Genomic DNA, 14,283 nt, shown 5'->3' with positions numbered 1-14,283 from the left:
TCCCTTGAACTGTAAGGAGATCCAACCAGTCCATCCTAAAGGAGATCAGTCCTGAATATTCATTGCAAGGACTGATGCTGAAGCTGAAACTCCAATACTTTGGCCACCTGATGTGAAGAACTGACTCATTTGAAAAGACCCTGATGCTGGGAAAGATTGAAGGCAGGAGGAGAAGGGGATGACAGAGGATGAGATGGTTGGATGGCATCACCGACTCGATGGACATGAGTTTGAGTAAACTCTGGGAGTTGGTGATGGACAGGGAGGCCTGGCGTGCTGCGATTCATGGGATTGCAAAGCCTCAGACATGACTGAACGACTGAACTGAACTGAACTAAGCAGAATCATGATGTTAAAATTACCCAAGGTCCAAAATCTTTAGGTTCAGGTGGCCTCCATAATCCATTATGGTACCTAGCAGGGCAGCAAAGATAATACCCCTCTCACAACTCTTGGGCCCTACACTGAAAGCCAGAAGCCCCGAGTTCTTTCCATGGTCCCCCTCTCCCAGATTGATGGGTATAATCACAAAAATCAGTATTTCATATTTTTAATCTTAGTTCAGATGATAGCAATATTTAATTTACTCTTAGTTCAGATGATAGCAATATTTCTATCTTAACATTTTCAGAATGTTCTAGGGAAAACATAAAATTTCCATACCAATCATGTTAAATGAAAATGATGATAAATGGTTTAATAGTTGATATAAATATATATATGTATATGATTAAATAGTTTATACTACATATATATACATATGTATATATATCACTCTATATCCTGATAAAGCATTCAGGAAACAATTTTCAATAAGCCAATTCAGTTTGCTTCTGACTTAGAATCAGACACTTAAAGCTGTTGAGAGACAGAACAGCAAATGTCCAAAATAAGCTATTGCTTAAATACTCTTCTCCTTTTTTTTAAATTAGTTGTTTGGAGAGTCTAAAGAATTTCACATTTGATATTACTGTGATATTACTGTCACCATGGCTCTGACATATTTTAATCCGACTTAATAACCCAGAAAACTTTTTTTTTTTTTTTTACTGTGATACAACTGTCAGTTTTTAAATTTGCTTATGAAAAACAAGTAGACTTCCTAGACAGCAAATTTAATGGGGAGTTGAGACAAGTTTCACTACATAGGAGAGATTTGAAGTTTTAATGTCAAGCATCTTTTATTTGATTTAATTAAAAAAAAATGGACTTGTCCACTGGGAAGACCTGTGAAAAAGGAATATGGAAATTATCACTTCCAAACTCTAACATAAGTTTAGTTCCATTTTCCAAAGAGGGAAAAAATTGTTCATTTCCGTGGAAGCCTTCATTCACACAGAACTATTTACTTATCCCATCTTGAAAGGTAAAATGGATGATTTCAGTTTCAGGAAAAAAATAAAAATAATAGGGAAAATTTACTACAATCTGAAAGCATCAATTAGGCAATGGGGTTATTAATGAAACAGTTCTAGGAAGCAAACTGAATAAACATGATCTCAATCTAGAAAAAAAATCCTGACTCACGAGACCAAAAGTGGTCAATTTTGATGAGCTCCCCACATCTCGGTGGGGAAGAGCGGGGGGCCAAGAGTTAAAAGGCAGCAAGCTAGCAGCAGGTAGGTACTGATCAAACCAGAATTAGGAATGCTACCGAGAGAACAGTGAGAAAGCCACACAGGCATCCAGAGGCCAAGGCTGGGTTCCTGCAGCAAGGTCAGAAACTGGAACACGGACTCTCATCTCTCCACCAGTCGATTGTCACTGTACTCAGCTCACGGAAATAGTTACCCAGTAGCTATATTCCATCCAACAAAGGTCTGTGCATCCCTGAAGAGTTCATGGAGAAGTAGTTTTCACAATTCTAGAGTATTTGAGTATTCAGTGCCTTCCACTGTGGTAGTTGTTTTAGTTGCTTTGTGTTGTTCAGTCAGCAAGTCGTGTCCAACTCTTTGTGACCCTGTGGACTGTAGCCCACCAGGCTGCTCTGTCCATGGCATTTCCCAGGCAAGAATACTGGAGTGGGTTGCCATTTCCTTCTCCGGGGGATCTTCCCAACCCAGGGATCGAACCCAGGTCTCCTGCTTAGCAGGCAGATTCTTTACCACTAAGCCACCTGGGAAGCCCAGGTATTTTAGTACACTAATCCAAATACTTAGATTTAGTCAGACTATTTCTTTCCTTCCATTTAGCAGTGAGTTAAGGAGTCACCCAACCATACTTACACATGCATATACAAAGGCAGAATGTAAAATATCTAAGAACATGAGGTCCAGAGGAAAAAAATGATGGAGTCGGTTCTAGGTTCACCATCACTGAGTGACCTGAAGCAAATCATTTACTATCACTGAATCCCAGGCACTCAGTAAACACTCATCATATGCCTACTATATGCTCCATACTGTGTTCTGTTAGATGCTGGGACTACAGATATAAACTGAGCAGTGCCTACCCTGGAAAATTCGAGAATGTAGCTGGGACCATAGACAAGAAAGTCACGATGGCAAAGTATAAAATATATTAGGGAGTAAAGGTTTGCAAATCTCTAGTATGAATATAAAGAAACAAGCACAGAAGTGGCCTGTTGGAGAAATGCTTTCAACAGTTCCCATAAACATTTGTTCGGTGTCTTCCATGTGGCAGGCCCCATCTTGGGTTAGGGGTAGAGTCAGGGTTAGCCAAAATTTGAATAACATTTGGAACGTGGTTTCTAACCTTGGGTTCATAAATTAGGTGTCTGTTAGGAATATGCTCAGTTTTATGGTGAATGAGTTCATAGCTTTCTTTCTTCAGATTTCCCTAGGGGCTGATGACCAAATAAAAGGATAAGAACCACGAGTCTAGTGAGAGACAGAAATTCTAGATGGAGACCAATATTAAGCAAGAACTTCGCAGGAGGAAACGGGGGTAATGGGAGCAGGAAACTGCATTCCACTGTATGAGTCTCTCACTGCTCAGGGGCCTAGCAGAGAGGTCCGAAGGGCTAAAATAGAGGCAGCATTCAGCTCCCCAAGCTTTGCATCCCAGCACAGGGGGCTTCAGCACGGCAGAGGTATCTTTCTGTTTCTCACAAAGGTACCATCTGTCTCCTCTGTGGCAGTCTGAGCACCCACAGAACTGCCTGCCTGGACGAAGCATCTGTTTCTAATTTGCACGAAGGCAACAATGGGCTAGTCATGGCCCTGAATAGGAAAAGGGCATATTTATAACATATATTTTCAGTACCGAAAGGCAAAAGAGAATATATCAGTTGAAGAAACCCCAAGAAGCTTATGTATAAATTCAAAGGGGTTTGTACGAGATGGGTGGAAGATAAGTTTGAGAAAGCAGGAAGGGGCAATTATAAAGAAATATATATGCCAAGTAAAGGAGTTTGGACTTCATTAAAGGCAATGATGAGCCACTGTATTATTTTAAGCAGGATAGTAAGCAGTTAATCCTGAAAGCAACATGAAGGATAAGCAGCAGAAAGGATCACAAATATAAAAACCAATGGTGTGGTTCTCACAAGCCACATCATAAAATTATGAGTCCCAAATTAAGACAACACAGACATAAAAGAGAGGACAAACTCTGGAAAAATATAGGGGACAGAAACAAGAGGAGAGTAAAAAGGAAATATGGGAGGCAGGCTATATTAACATATATGTGTGTGCACGCACGCACGCACTCAGTCATGTCAGACTCTTTGCAACCTCATGGATTGTAGCCTGCCTGGTTCTTCCATCCATGAAAATTGTCAGGCAAGAATATGGAGTGGGTTGACATTTTCTTCTCCAGGCGATCTTCCCAACCCAGGGATCGAACTCACATCTCTCGCACCTCCTGCATTGGCAGGTAGATTCTTTACCACTGTGCCACCTGGGAAATCCATATTAATAATAGGATGAGTCAAAAAGGGGGGAAGATTACAGGTGACTATGATTTAAGAGCATCAGAATGAATATGAGGTCAGTTTTGAACCTGTTAGGAGTATGCTCATTTGTATTGAGATATACTGTGGCATATCTCGAAAGAAATAGCAAGCATACAGTAAAATAGATGTTCTGCGATTCAGGAATACAAGAGATGTGGCTTTCACAGATCATCAGCACAAGCAAAATCCGGATGTGGAAAGGTGGGGGCTTTCACCTAGCAATATGGCGGCGCAAGGCAATGAGAATATGAATGGAAGGGACCTGATAGAACATCAGTAACAGAAAACAAGCAGGGAACAGGGTCCAGAGGAAGTCCAGAAGGAGAGAATCTGAAGGACAGAGTGCTTAATAGATACAATATTACAAACAGTTTAAATAAATTAGGAGCTGAAGAGTCTCCACTGCAGTTTTTCAACTAAGCTCCATCTTAGCTAGATCCAAACCAATGAATTACTAGAGACAGAAGTCAAATTTGGCCCACCAAGGAGGAAGTAAAGGTGAGGACTCAAAGAAAGTGAGTTCCTAAAAGCCAGCTGAGCTCAGCAAATCACCTGGGGAACATCACTTAAAACAGATTTTGGAGGGGAGCAGTTCAGATGATTGATAGGAGTTGGTCTACAGACTGGCATGTGGGAATCCAGTGGGGCAGAGAAGACTTTCAAGAAGCTGAGCTGTGATGCTTGGGAGGAAGGAGTTGAAAGCAAGCCAGCATAGAGACAATTTGTTTTTAAGGTGAGAGATTTGAGTATGATTATACCCTAAGAGAGAAAAACAAACACGAAAGCTACAGAAGAAATGGAGCCTTAACTGAGGGAGCAACAAGGTTCCTGAGGAGGATGGAGGAAAGATGGGACGGGATGGGAAACACAGGTGGGAGAATCCATCACGGCAACAAGGAAAAGCAGTTTCTTATTCTTCCTGAGATTAGGTGGGTGTAGAAGCAGCAAAGAAAGAGTAAGGAAACAGAAAAATATAGAGACTTTCAGCCTCATGGTCTTTATCTCCGAGACGGTGAGAAATGAGGTCATGTGTTGAAAATGAAAAATGAGGATAAGGGAGAACGATGTTGATAATTAGAGATGAGCCTAGACTGCAAAGGAAAATGTGCCCTGGGGATGATTAAAGACCCAGCTAAGAGGGAAGCCCAACAATTTCTGTGAGAAGAGGAGCCAAATGTGTTTTTTCTCCAGCAACCCAGTTCATGTGAGCTTCAGTTCAGTCGCTCAGTCATGTCTGACTCTCTGCGACCCCATGAATCGCAGCACGCCAGGCCTTCCTGTCCATCACCAACTCCCGGAGTTCACCCAAACGCATGTGCATCGAGTCAGTGATGCCATCCAGCCGTCTCATCCTCTGTCGTCCCCTTCTCCTCCTGCCCCCAATCCCTCCCAGCATCAGGGTCTTTTCCAATGAGTCAACTCTTCTCATGAGGTGGCCAAAGTATTGGAGTTTCAGCTTCAGCATCAGTCCTTCCAATGAACATGTGAGCTTAGTGAAAATGAAATAATTAAGCCAATCCAATTCGTGTGTAAAATAAAAATCCTGTCTGCCATCCACGCAAGAGGTTGATACAGTAATAGAGGTAGGGACTTACCAGATGGTCCAGGGGTTAAGAATCTGCCTCGCAATACAGCCGACGGTGGGTTCAATCCCTGACTGGAGAACTAAGATCCTACCTGCCTCAGAGCAGCTAAGCGCAGGCGCCAGCGCTGCCGAGCCCACACCACAGCTCGAGCCCCTGCACCGCAACGGAAGAGCCCACGCGCCACAAGCAAGACCCGGCTCAGCCGAAGAAACACATAGTTTAAAGAACAGTAAGAGAGGCAAATGAGATAGGGTGCTTGTTTACAAATACAGTCAATTAGGTCAGGGCACCTTATTCAGTGCTTCCTTAGCACTATCCATGGTATTCGATACAAAGGGATTTGCATGCACTGTATCCTTTAATCCCACCAGTCCCATTATTATATTATTATACCCATTTTACAGACAGTGGCTTCCCCGATGGCTCAGCGGGGAAAGAATCTACCTGCAATGCAGGAGACGCAGGAGACACAGGAGACCTGAGTTGGATGCCTGGATCAGGAAGATCCCCTGGAGGAGGAAATGGCATCCCACTCCAGTATTCTTGCCTGGAAAACCCCATGGACAGAGGAGCCTGCTGGGCTACAGTCCATGGGTCGCAAAGAGTCGGTTGGACACGACTGAGTGACTAACACACACACACACTTTATTACAGATAAGGAAAGTTAAGCATAAATAAATGAACGGCTTACACTTTTAGTCCTATACATGCATTTCAGAGATATCATTAACATCCCAACATTATGTGTTAATTAATGGGGTCAATTAATGGGACCCTACTGCATTTCAATAATCAGAGGCTTAATGCCCATGCTGGGTCATGCACAAAGAAATGTATAATGTAGGAACCATATTTCTGGGAAAAACTTGAAAGTTTTGTTTTGTTCCTTGAAAGTTTTCAGAAATGGAAACTTTTCCCAATTTTTAAAAGCAGTATTGGAATAATTACCTTGATGTTGAGTTTTAACCCTAAAATTGTTCTAAAGTCATTAGCCCTTACTACTGTTTCCTAGAAATAAGCAACACGTGTGATTCCTTAAAAACATGTATGTGAATGCACCTCCACACCTAATATGCAGACCTTATTTTCTACACTAATAGAAAATGAAGTAGGTATGAAGTAGTTCCTACCTTGCTTTTAGCATTAAAACTAATTATGTTTTTCAATGTCTATAAAAAATACCATGACCTCTAGGGCTCCACATAACTTCATCAGCTTTATGACTTTACAGTTTATTGGAAAGAGCAAAGAAAGGTTTCATTTGCCACTCAGATTTCTGGCTGGTTTCTTGCCCTCTCTGATGTCCTGATGCTCTAAGAAGTTGAGAGAATCGAATGAAAATATTCATAAACTATATAGCACTATATATTATTTCAAACATGTGTTGATCAAAAGCAGACTAAGATAAATCCAAGAGGTAAAGGAGGTCTTTGACATGGACTTGGAGATTTTTATTTTTTAAGTTTGTGGGCATTATGAAAGGCTGGAAAAAAAATCAAATGATGCCTTAATTCATCAATGTGATTATGAGGGGAAAGTGTGGTGGAGGTTTATTTCCATGGTACTGCATTTGGGTGAAAGGCTTGCTATGACGATTCCTGAAAACATGTCTACCACACTGAGATCCAGCGACAAAGCAAGTACTTGCAGGTGTTATGCTGTTGTTTGTTTTTTCAAGGACTTTATTTTACTGATGCACTAATATTTTGGCAATATTTTCTCTTCCATATAGATTCCCAAGAAGAGAAATTAATACACTGTATAACCACATGGATTGTATTAGCTTTCTGTTGGTGCTGTACCAACTATAAACTTAGTGGCTTAAAACAATATGTTTTAAGGGGATGGGGAACACATGTATACCTGTGGCGGATTCATTTTGATATTTGGCAAATCTAATACAGTTACGTTAAGTTTAAAAATAAAATAAAAAAAAAAAAACAACAACAAAAAAAAACAATATGTTTGTTAATAATCTTACAGCTCTGGAGATCAGAAGTCCAAAATGGGTCTCATGGGGCTCAAATAATATCCTGAAGTTGAGGGAAACTAGCAGATTCCAGTACCAGCTGTCATGCCCACAAGGCTCTCAGGTAGCTAGCAATGAGTGCCCTCCAAAGACTACAGCTGAGTCTTTACTTCTTTCTACCCCTACGATAAGAACTCTGTTTCCAGAAATCACATCTGTTTGTACGTCCTGCTGTGCTAAGTGCCAGTCATCTATTTGGTCAGTGTAGAGTTAGGGGTACCACGTTACGGTTTTGTAGCCCCTACCTACAGGTTTAGTCTCTTATCCAGTGGCCTTCTTCTATCTTTAAGCCAACAATGGCAGGCTAAATCTTTCTCCTGCTCCATATCTTTCGGAGAAGGCAATGGCACCCCACTCCAGTACTCTTGCCTGGAAAATCCCATGGATGGAGGAGCCTGGTGGGCTGCAGTCCATGGGGTCACAAAGAGTCAGACATGACTGAGCAACTTCACTTTCACTTTTCACTTTCATACATTGGAGAAGGAAATGGCAACCCAATCCAGTGTTCTTGCCTGGAGAACCCCAGGGACGGGGGAGCCTGGTGGGCTGCCGTCTGTGGGGTCACACAGAGTCGGACACGACTGAAGCAACTTAGCAGCAGCAGCAACAGCAGCAGCAGCTCCATATCTTTATGTTCTCAATTTTCTGTGTCCCTCTTCCCAATTTAAGGAACCTCATGATTACACTAGACCCACCTGAATAATGTGGGCTATTCTTCCTATTTGAATGTAAGTTGATTAGTAACCTAATTTCACCTGCAAACTGAATTCCTCTTTGCCACGTAACATCACATCTTCCTAAATTCTAGGGATTAGAATGTGGAAGAGCAGGGGAGGGGGCATTATTCTGCCTGGAATCCACTTTTAAATCAGATACATAACATGCCAGATAATTCACAGAATCTTTGCCCCCCGCCAGCCCTCTGAGGCTTAGTTTTAGAATGGGAGAGAGGGAGGGAGGTCTTATTTCCTTTAGGGTGAAGCAGTGATGTGCTGATAAATTTAACAGGTAGCTCTAGCAAGGAGGGGAGGGGTGGTTGATTTGTAGCATTTACTGATTCCAATGGTCAAAATACCCCCTTGTGGTCAGTTTCAATCTACCAACATGAAGTCATCTAACTCATAAAAACATAACAATCCACTGTCATGAGCCAGTACAAGGAGGTCCCAGCACACCACTGGAGGAGCACGCATCATCAACATCCTCCAGTATAGGGAATACAAGCTTACCTGAAGCACCCCGGTGCCCTCGCCTAAGTGCCCCTGAGCCCACAGGAGTAACTCCTCCCGGACACCAACGACGTGACCAGATGCTAAAGGACTGGCTGCCTTGCATACCTTTGTGCTTGTTAAAGATACAGGGAATGCAGTTTGCTCTCCCCTCACTCACACACAGGTGGTGACCAATCAGAAAGAGACCCGGTGTTCCTGGGTGACCCTCCTGCGTGCATGTGTGCTAAGTCACTTCAGTCGTGTCTGACTCTTTGCAACCCCATGTACTGTAGCCCTCCAGGCTCCTCTGTCCATGTGATTTCCCAGGCAAGAATACTGGAGTGGGTTGCCACGCCCTCCTCCCGGGGATCTTCCCAACCCATGTCTCTTACGTCTCCTGCATTGGCAGACAGGTTCTTTACCACTAGTGCCACCTGGGAAGTCTGGTGGCCCTCCCGGGAGAGGACAAAATAAAGGTCAAGGGGGTGTTAAGACCATGGGCCAAGCTGGAAGTCCTCGGGAGGCAACAGGCTGCTTGGATTCTCCTTGGCTTGTCGTTCCTGGACAGCAGCCATGTGCCTGGGGAGGAGGGTGGTGTTTTGTACGCTGGTGTCCATGTGTGTGTCTGCTGTGCATTTCAAAGAATAAATGCTCCATAAGCACAGCCATTATCGCTTCCCTTGGCCATTTTCACACTGGCAATGTGAAGCATGCCATTTCGAGATGGCTAATGTCCATTTTTCTTTTATCTGACACAAGCTACTAAATAGGCTCACATTTACTATGAAAGCCACAGATTTATATACAGTAGGAAAAATTAGGTCAGGGTGGCAGTCCGAGCCAATTAGCCAGAGAAATCAAGTCTGTGGAAGGGCCAGAGTGGGCGGCCCTGTCTCTCTCAAGGCAGTTTAGATGAAGGCTCCTCAAACCAGGATGTGCACGAGAATCACCTGGGGAGCTTGTTAAAATGCCAGTTCTGTTTCAGAAGGTCTGGGGTGGGGTTTGAGATTCTGCATTTCTTTTTTTTAAATATTTATTTCTTTGGCTACATCGGGTCTTAGTTGCAGCATCAGGATCTTCATTGCAGTGAACAGCCTCTCCAGTTATGGCACCCGGGCTCAGCTACTCTGTGGCACATGGGATCTTAGTTATCCTGTGTGCGTGCTCAGTTACGTCAGTGGGGTCCGACTGTTTGCAACCCCCTGGACTGCAGCCCACCAAGGCTCCTCTGTCCATGGTATTCTCCAGGCAACAATACTGGAGTGGGTTCCCATCCCCTCCTCCACAGGATCTTCTCGACCCAGGGACTGAACCCAAGTCTCCTGCATTGCAGGCAGATTCTTTACTGCTGAGCTACCAGGAAAGCCCCTTAATTATCCTACCAGGGATCAAATCTTTGTCCTCTCCATTGCAAGGCAGATTGTTAACCAATGGACCACCAGGGAAGTTCCTGCATTTGTATAAGTGATATGCCAAGGCTGCTGGTTCAAAAACTGAGTTTTGAACGGCTAGGATCTATACATCAACTCTCTCTCACCATCTCTTGCTGCTGCTGCTGCTGCTAAGTCGCTTCAGTCGTGTCCAACTCTGTGCAACCCCAGAGACAGCAGCCCACCAGGCTCCCCCGTCCCTGGGATTCTCCAGGCAAGAACACTGGAGCGGGTTGCCATTGCCTTCTCCAATGCATGAAAGTGAAAAGTGAAAGTGAAGTCGCTCAGTCATGTCTGACTCCTAGCGACCCCATGGACTGCAGCCCACCAGGCTCCTCCATCCATGGGATTTTCCAGGCAAGAGTACTGGAGTGGGGTGCCATTGCCTTCTCCGCACCATCTCTTACTCTTAGACAAATTTACACCAATAATCATTATAGCTGTCATTTTAGAAAAGCCGATTCAGTTCAGATTTCTGTAGTTAACGGCTGCTGTACATCCAGTGCCATGGCATAACTTAAGAAGGAGGGAATGCTGCTTTCACTCGGTGTTAATGAAAACTGTTTCGGCCACTAACATTTCTAAACAGTATACAGTACATTATTTGAACCACGAAGAAACAAGCTATAAATGACCCACAAGCCAGCCAATTATGGGCATTAAATGACTAGTAAATTGCTTTTAGGATAAGAATTCACAACACAATTCTTCAGGATCTGCAAGCCTCTTAATTAGTTCCCGGTGATTATTTGATGATTTTCTGAGTTCGACCTGAAATGCAGAAAGACTATGCTATAAAGGGAATACCTCCTTTACAATCCTGAGACTGAAGTGTAAACCTTACTCTGAAGGAGGAAATGGGGTGGCGGTGGGGGGGCCTTGAATGCTAAAGAGTGAAGAATAGAGAGAGAGAGAGGTTTTAAAAAGAATTATTTTGAGAATCTTTTCAATGAAGGCGTAATAGCCAATGACTTGGAAGTGAATTGCTGAATCAAATTTAGTAAACAAAGTGCCTATACTCTTTTTTTAATACCACCAGCGTTTCAATTCCTTGTGTATATGTCCAATCTTATCTCTACCCCAGAGCCTACCTCTCTAGAGATGTAGCATTTCTGTATCTACACATATTCCTGCCCTTAGGAACAGAGGAGGTGGAGCTTACAGACTCATTTTACAGGAATAGTTCAGAGAGGGGTGGGGGCCTGTCCAAGGTCACACAACACAAGAGGACACCTTCCAAGAAATATACCTCTCCAGCCAGGTAAAGAGCTCCGTGGCGAAAGAAGACTCACATTCTTGTGCATTCTATAAGCCATCAGCTTTGGGCTTTGTTAACTCTAACTAGTAAAGATATCTATTGCTTGGTAACCAGGTTTAAGTTTGACCAACACCCAATCTTTAAGAGGAAAAAAACAAGAGAGAGAGAAAGATAAAAAGAGATAGAGACAGCAGGAAAAAGAATTGTGTTTTCATGACTTATACATACAGCAGATATCATACTTGGTCCCTAGTATCATCAGTCAACCTCTTGCCCCCAAACCTCCAACACTTAAAACCTATGACAGCTTAGGCCTTCATGGGGCATGGGAGGAGGAGGAGGAAGACAGAAGAACTGTACATTCTTCTTCTCTGGTGAATGAGCATCTTCAAGACACTTTCCCCCCAAGCCCCAGAATGAAGATCAAAACTAAAAACATCACTTTGAGATTTAAAATAGTTCATATCACTAATACTGAAATGCAAATGCATGCTTTTTCTTTTACCAGTGAGAAAGACATGTTCACCTATTTAACATTTAGCCTGGAAAGTTCAATATTTGTACATAAACATGATGGTGTGCCACTGGCGGCCATCGTTACTAGTTGCTGTGCCTTCTGGCCAAATACACAGCTACTCTTTTGATCACCCACCTGAGAAGGTGAGAGAGTGTGAAAACAATGAACTCCAGATCTGGGTCTTCCCTAGTGGTCCCGTGGTTAAAACTCCATGCTTCTAATGGAGGGGGCATGAGTTTGATTCCTGGTTGGGCAACTAAGATCCCATATGCCATGCGGTACGGCCAATAAAGAAAATAAAATTACTTAAAAAAAAAAATAACACTAGCTCTGAGACCAGTCAGTATGGATTTGAATCCTACTTCTTCTATTTACTGGCTGTGAGTCCTTGGGCGAGTTATCTGATCCTCTGTCCATGGGGTCACAAAGAGTCAGACACGCCTGAGTGACTGAACTGTCAGTTCCATTTGCAAACTTGGACACCAAGAATATTACATACTTCACAGGCTCTTGTGAGGATTAAACACTTTGTATATGAACAGTGTGGGAACCTGGCACATCAGAAGCCCTAGGTAAATGTTAGCTTACCATCTTCTCCAGTTCCTACCTTCTCTCTCTGAGCTGCCCTCATTTTTTGAACTTCAGCTTCTTCAGCTTCCTTCTTGATTCTTACACATTCTTCTCTTTTTAGCTAAATTGTATTGAGAGTACAGAGGACAAAAAGCAGTTACTATTTTTCCGCCTGAACCCCTGGAACACAAAATTATGATGAAAGGCAAATTACAGTATTATTGTTTGTGCTATAGCATACCATGATTATAGGTTGGTTCTGCAGGCTACTTAGATCACAAAAAATGGTCAAGCTATATCTGCTGCCCATGAAATCTCTCTGTGTTTCTACCTTGATATCTGTTTCTCTGTCTTCCCTGGCCCCAAACCACCCCCACCACCAGCCCAGGTTAGGGAGAAGAAAGAGCAGATAATTTTTCCTTAGTATTTAACTCAGACTTCAGGGACTTCCTTGGCAGTCCAGTGGTTAAGAGCCTGCCTTGCAGTGCAAGGGACACAGGTTCAATCCCTGGTTGGAACTGCATGATACAACCAAAAACCAAAAAAAAACACCTGAGTTCCTTGTTAAAAAAAAAAAAAAATCATTGGTTTTTTCGTACTACCTCCATGCTTTCATGACGGGAATGTAGTAAACAAATCTGTGCTCCTGGAATCGAATATTCAAACCATAGTAGAGACTTAAACTGGGGTTGGGGTGGGAGAAATTCCCTTATCAAGGTCCCACTGACTGATACACAGCTTGGGTGAGAATTCACAGTATTTATCCCTTCCCTTCTCACATCTCGATTTTTTGATTTTTGATATTTTCTTTTGCAATTTGTTTCAAGGTTTTATGCTTTTTGGTAAAGTTACTGTGTTATTTCATGGTTATTTTGAAAGTGCTGGTACTCTAATTTCGTGCCAAATTTAAGCTAAAAGAGATGGATTCTGACCTTCTTCTGGTATTTAGATTGTATCAGTTGAAGCTGTTGTCTCTGCCTGACTTCAGCCTCTGATTGGCTTCCCCCTAAGGAAAAAAGTCACAAAGGTGAAACGTGAATGTTAAACTGAAATGTCAGCCATCAAAGACTAATTAAATACATGATAAGTCTACACCACGTGTTTCTTTAACATTTTCATACCACTGGAAATAAAGGCCTAACTGAAATTGAGTCCCCCTCAAACCTAGTTCCTCTGCTGAGTTTATGATTAACCTCTCCATCCAAAACATTATTCCCTTTTTTGTCCAACACCTGTTATCCTCAAGCTTAAGGAATCTCAAAAAAAAAAAAAAAAGAGGGAAATTGTAACTGGGCAAGACCCCTCAGGAAGACCCCAGGATAGAATCTTCTCTTATATCCTCATATCCTCTACTTTAGCTCCTCTCTGAAGTACCTAGATAATATAGTATCTTATGTACCTTTTCCTGAGTTGTTTTATAGATGCTAAAAATGGAAGAAGTTAACTCTGTGATTACAGCATGTAGCCCCCAAGCCCACCGGAGCCTAAGGATTGATAATGTTAACCCCTGTGATACAGTCCTAGGATCTCACCAACCACCAGTCAGAATTGTGCACAATCCGATCATATACTCTGTGACACCCCTCCCTCACCCGGCCTTTAGAAATGCTTTCTTGAAACCCATCGGGGAGTTCAAGTTTTCTAAGCACTATTTGTCTCCAACTCCTTGGCTGATGCCTTACAATAAACACTGCACTTGACCTCACAAAGCAGTGTCAGTAGACCAGCTTTACTGCACAGGGGCAAGCAGACCCAAATTTGATTCG

At 42.8% G+C, this 14,283-nt stretch overlaps 1 protein-coding gene and 1 non-coding gene across 6 annotated transcripts in view; both read right to left on the bottom strand.

The window, feature by feature from the left end:
• EPSTI1 (epithelial stromal interaction 1) overlaps positions 1 to 14,283 on the bottom strand; it is a 99,785-nt gene that overhangs the window by 60,704 nt on the left and 24,798 nt on the right. For all 5 annotated transcript variants that reach the window (XM_025263031.3, XM_044926841.2, XM_025263032.3 and 2 more), the window contains exons 4-5: positions 13,450 to 13,523; positions 12,555 to 12,638 (exon numbers count right to left, since the gene is read on the bottom strand). In XM_025263031.3, the coding sequence (XP_025118816.3) occupies positions 12,555 to 12,638; positions 13,450 to 13,523 (158 nt within the window). The remainder of the gene's footprint in view (positions 1 to 12,554; positions 12,639 to 13,449; positions 13,524 to 14,283) is intronic.
• Positions 2,052 to 2,122, bottom strand: TRNAS-GCU. Its single transcript has one exon. It is a non-coding gene; the product is annotated as a tRNA-Ser (tRNA).

This window comes from Bubalus bubalis, chromosome 13 (genome assembly GCF_019923935.1).
Source record: "Bubalus bubalis isolate 160015118507 breed Murrah chromosome 13, NDDB_SH_1, whole genome shotgun sequence".
In the NCBI taxonomy this organism is placed as follows: Eukaryota; Metazoa; Chordata; class Mammalia; order Artiodactyla; family Bovidae; genus Bubalus; species Bubalus bubalis.
This window is presented reverse-complemented; position numbering and strand designations above follow the sequence as displayed.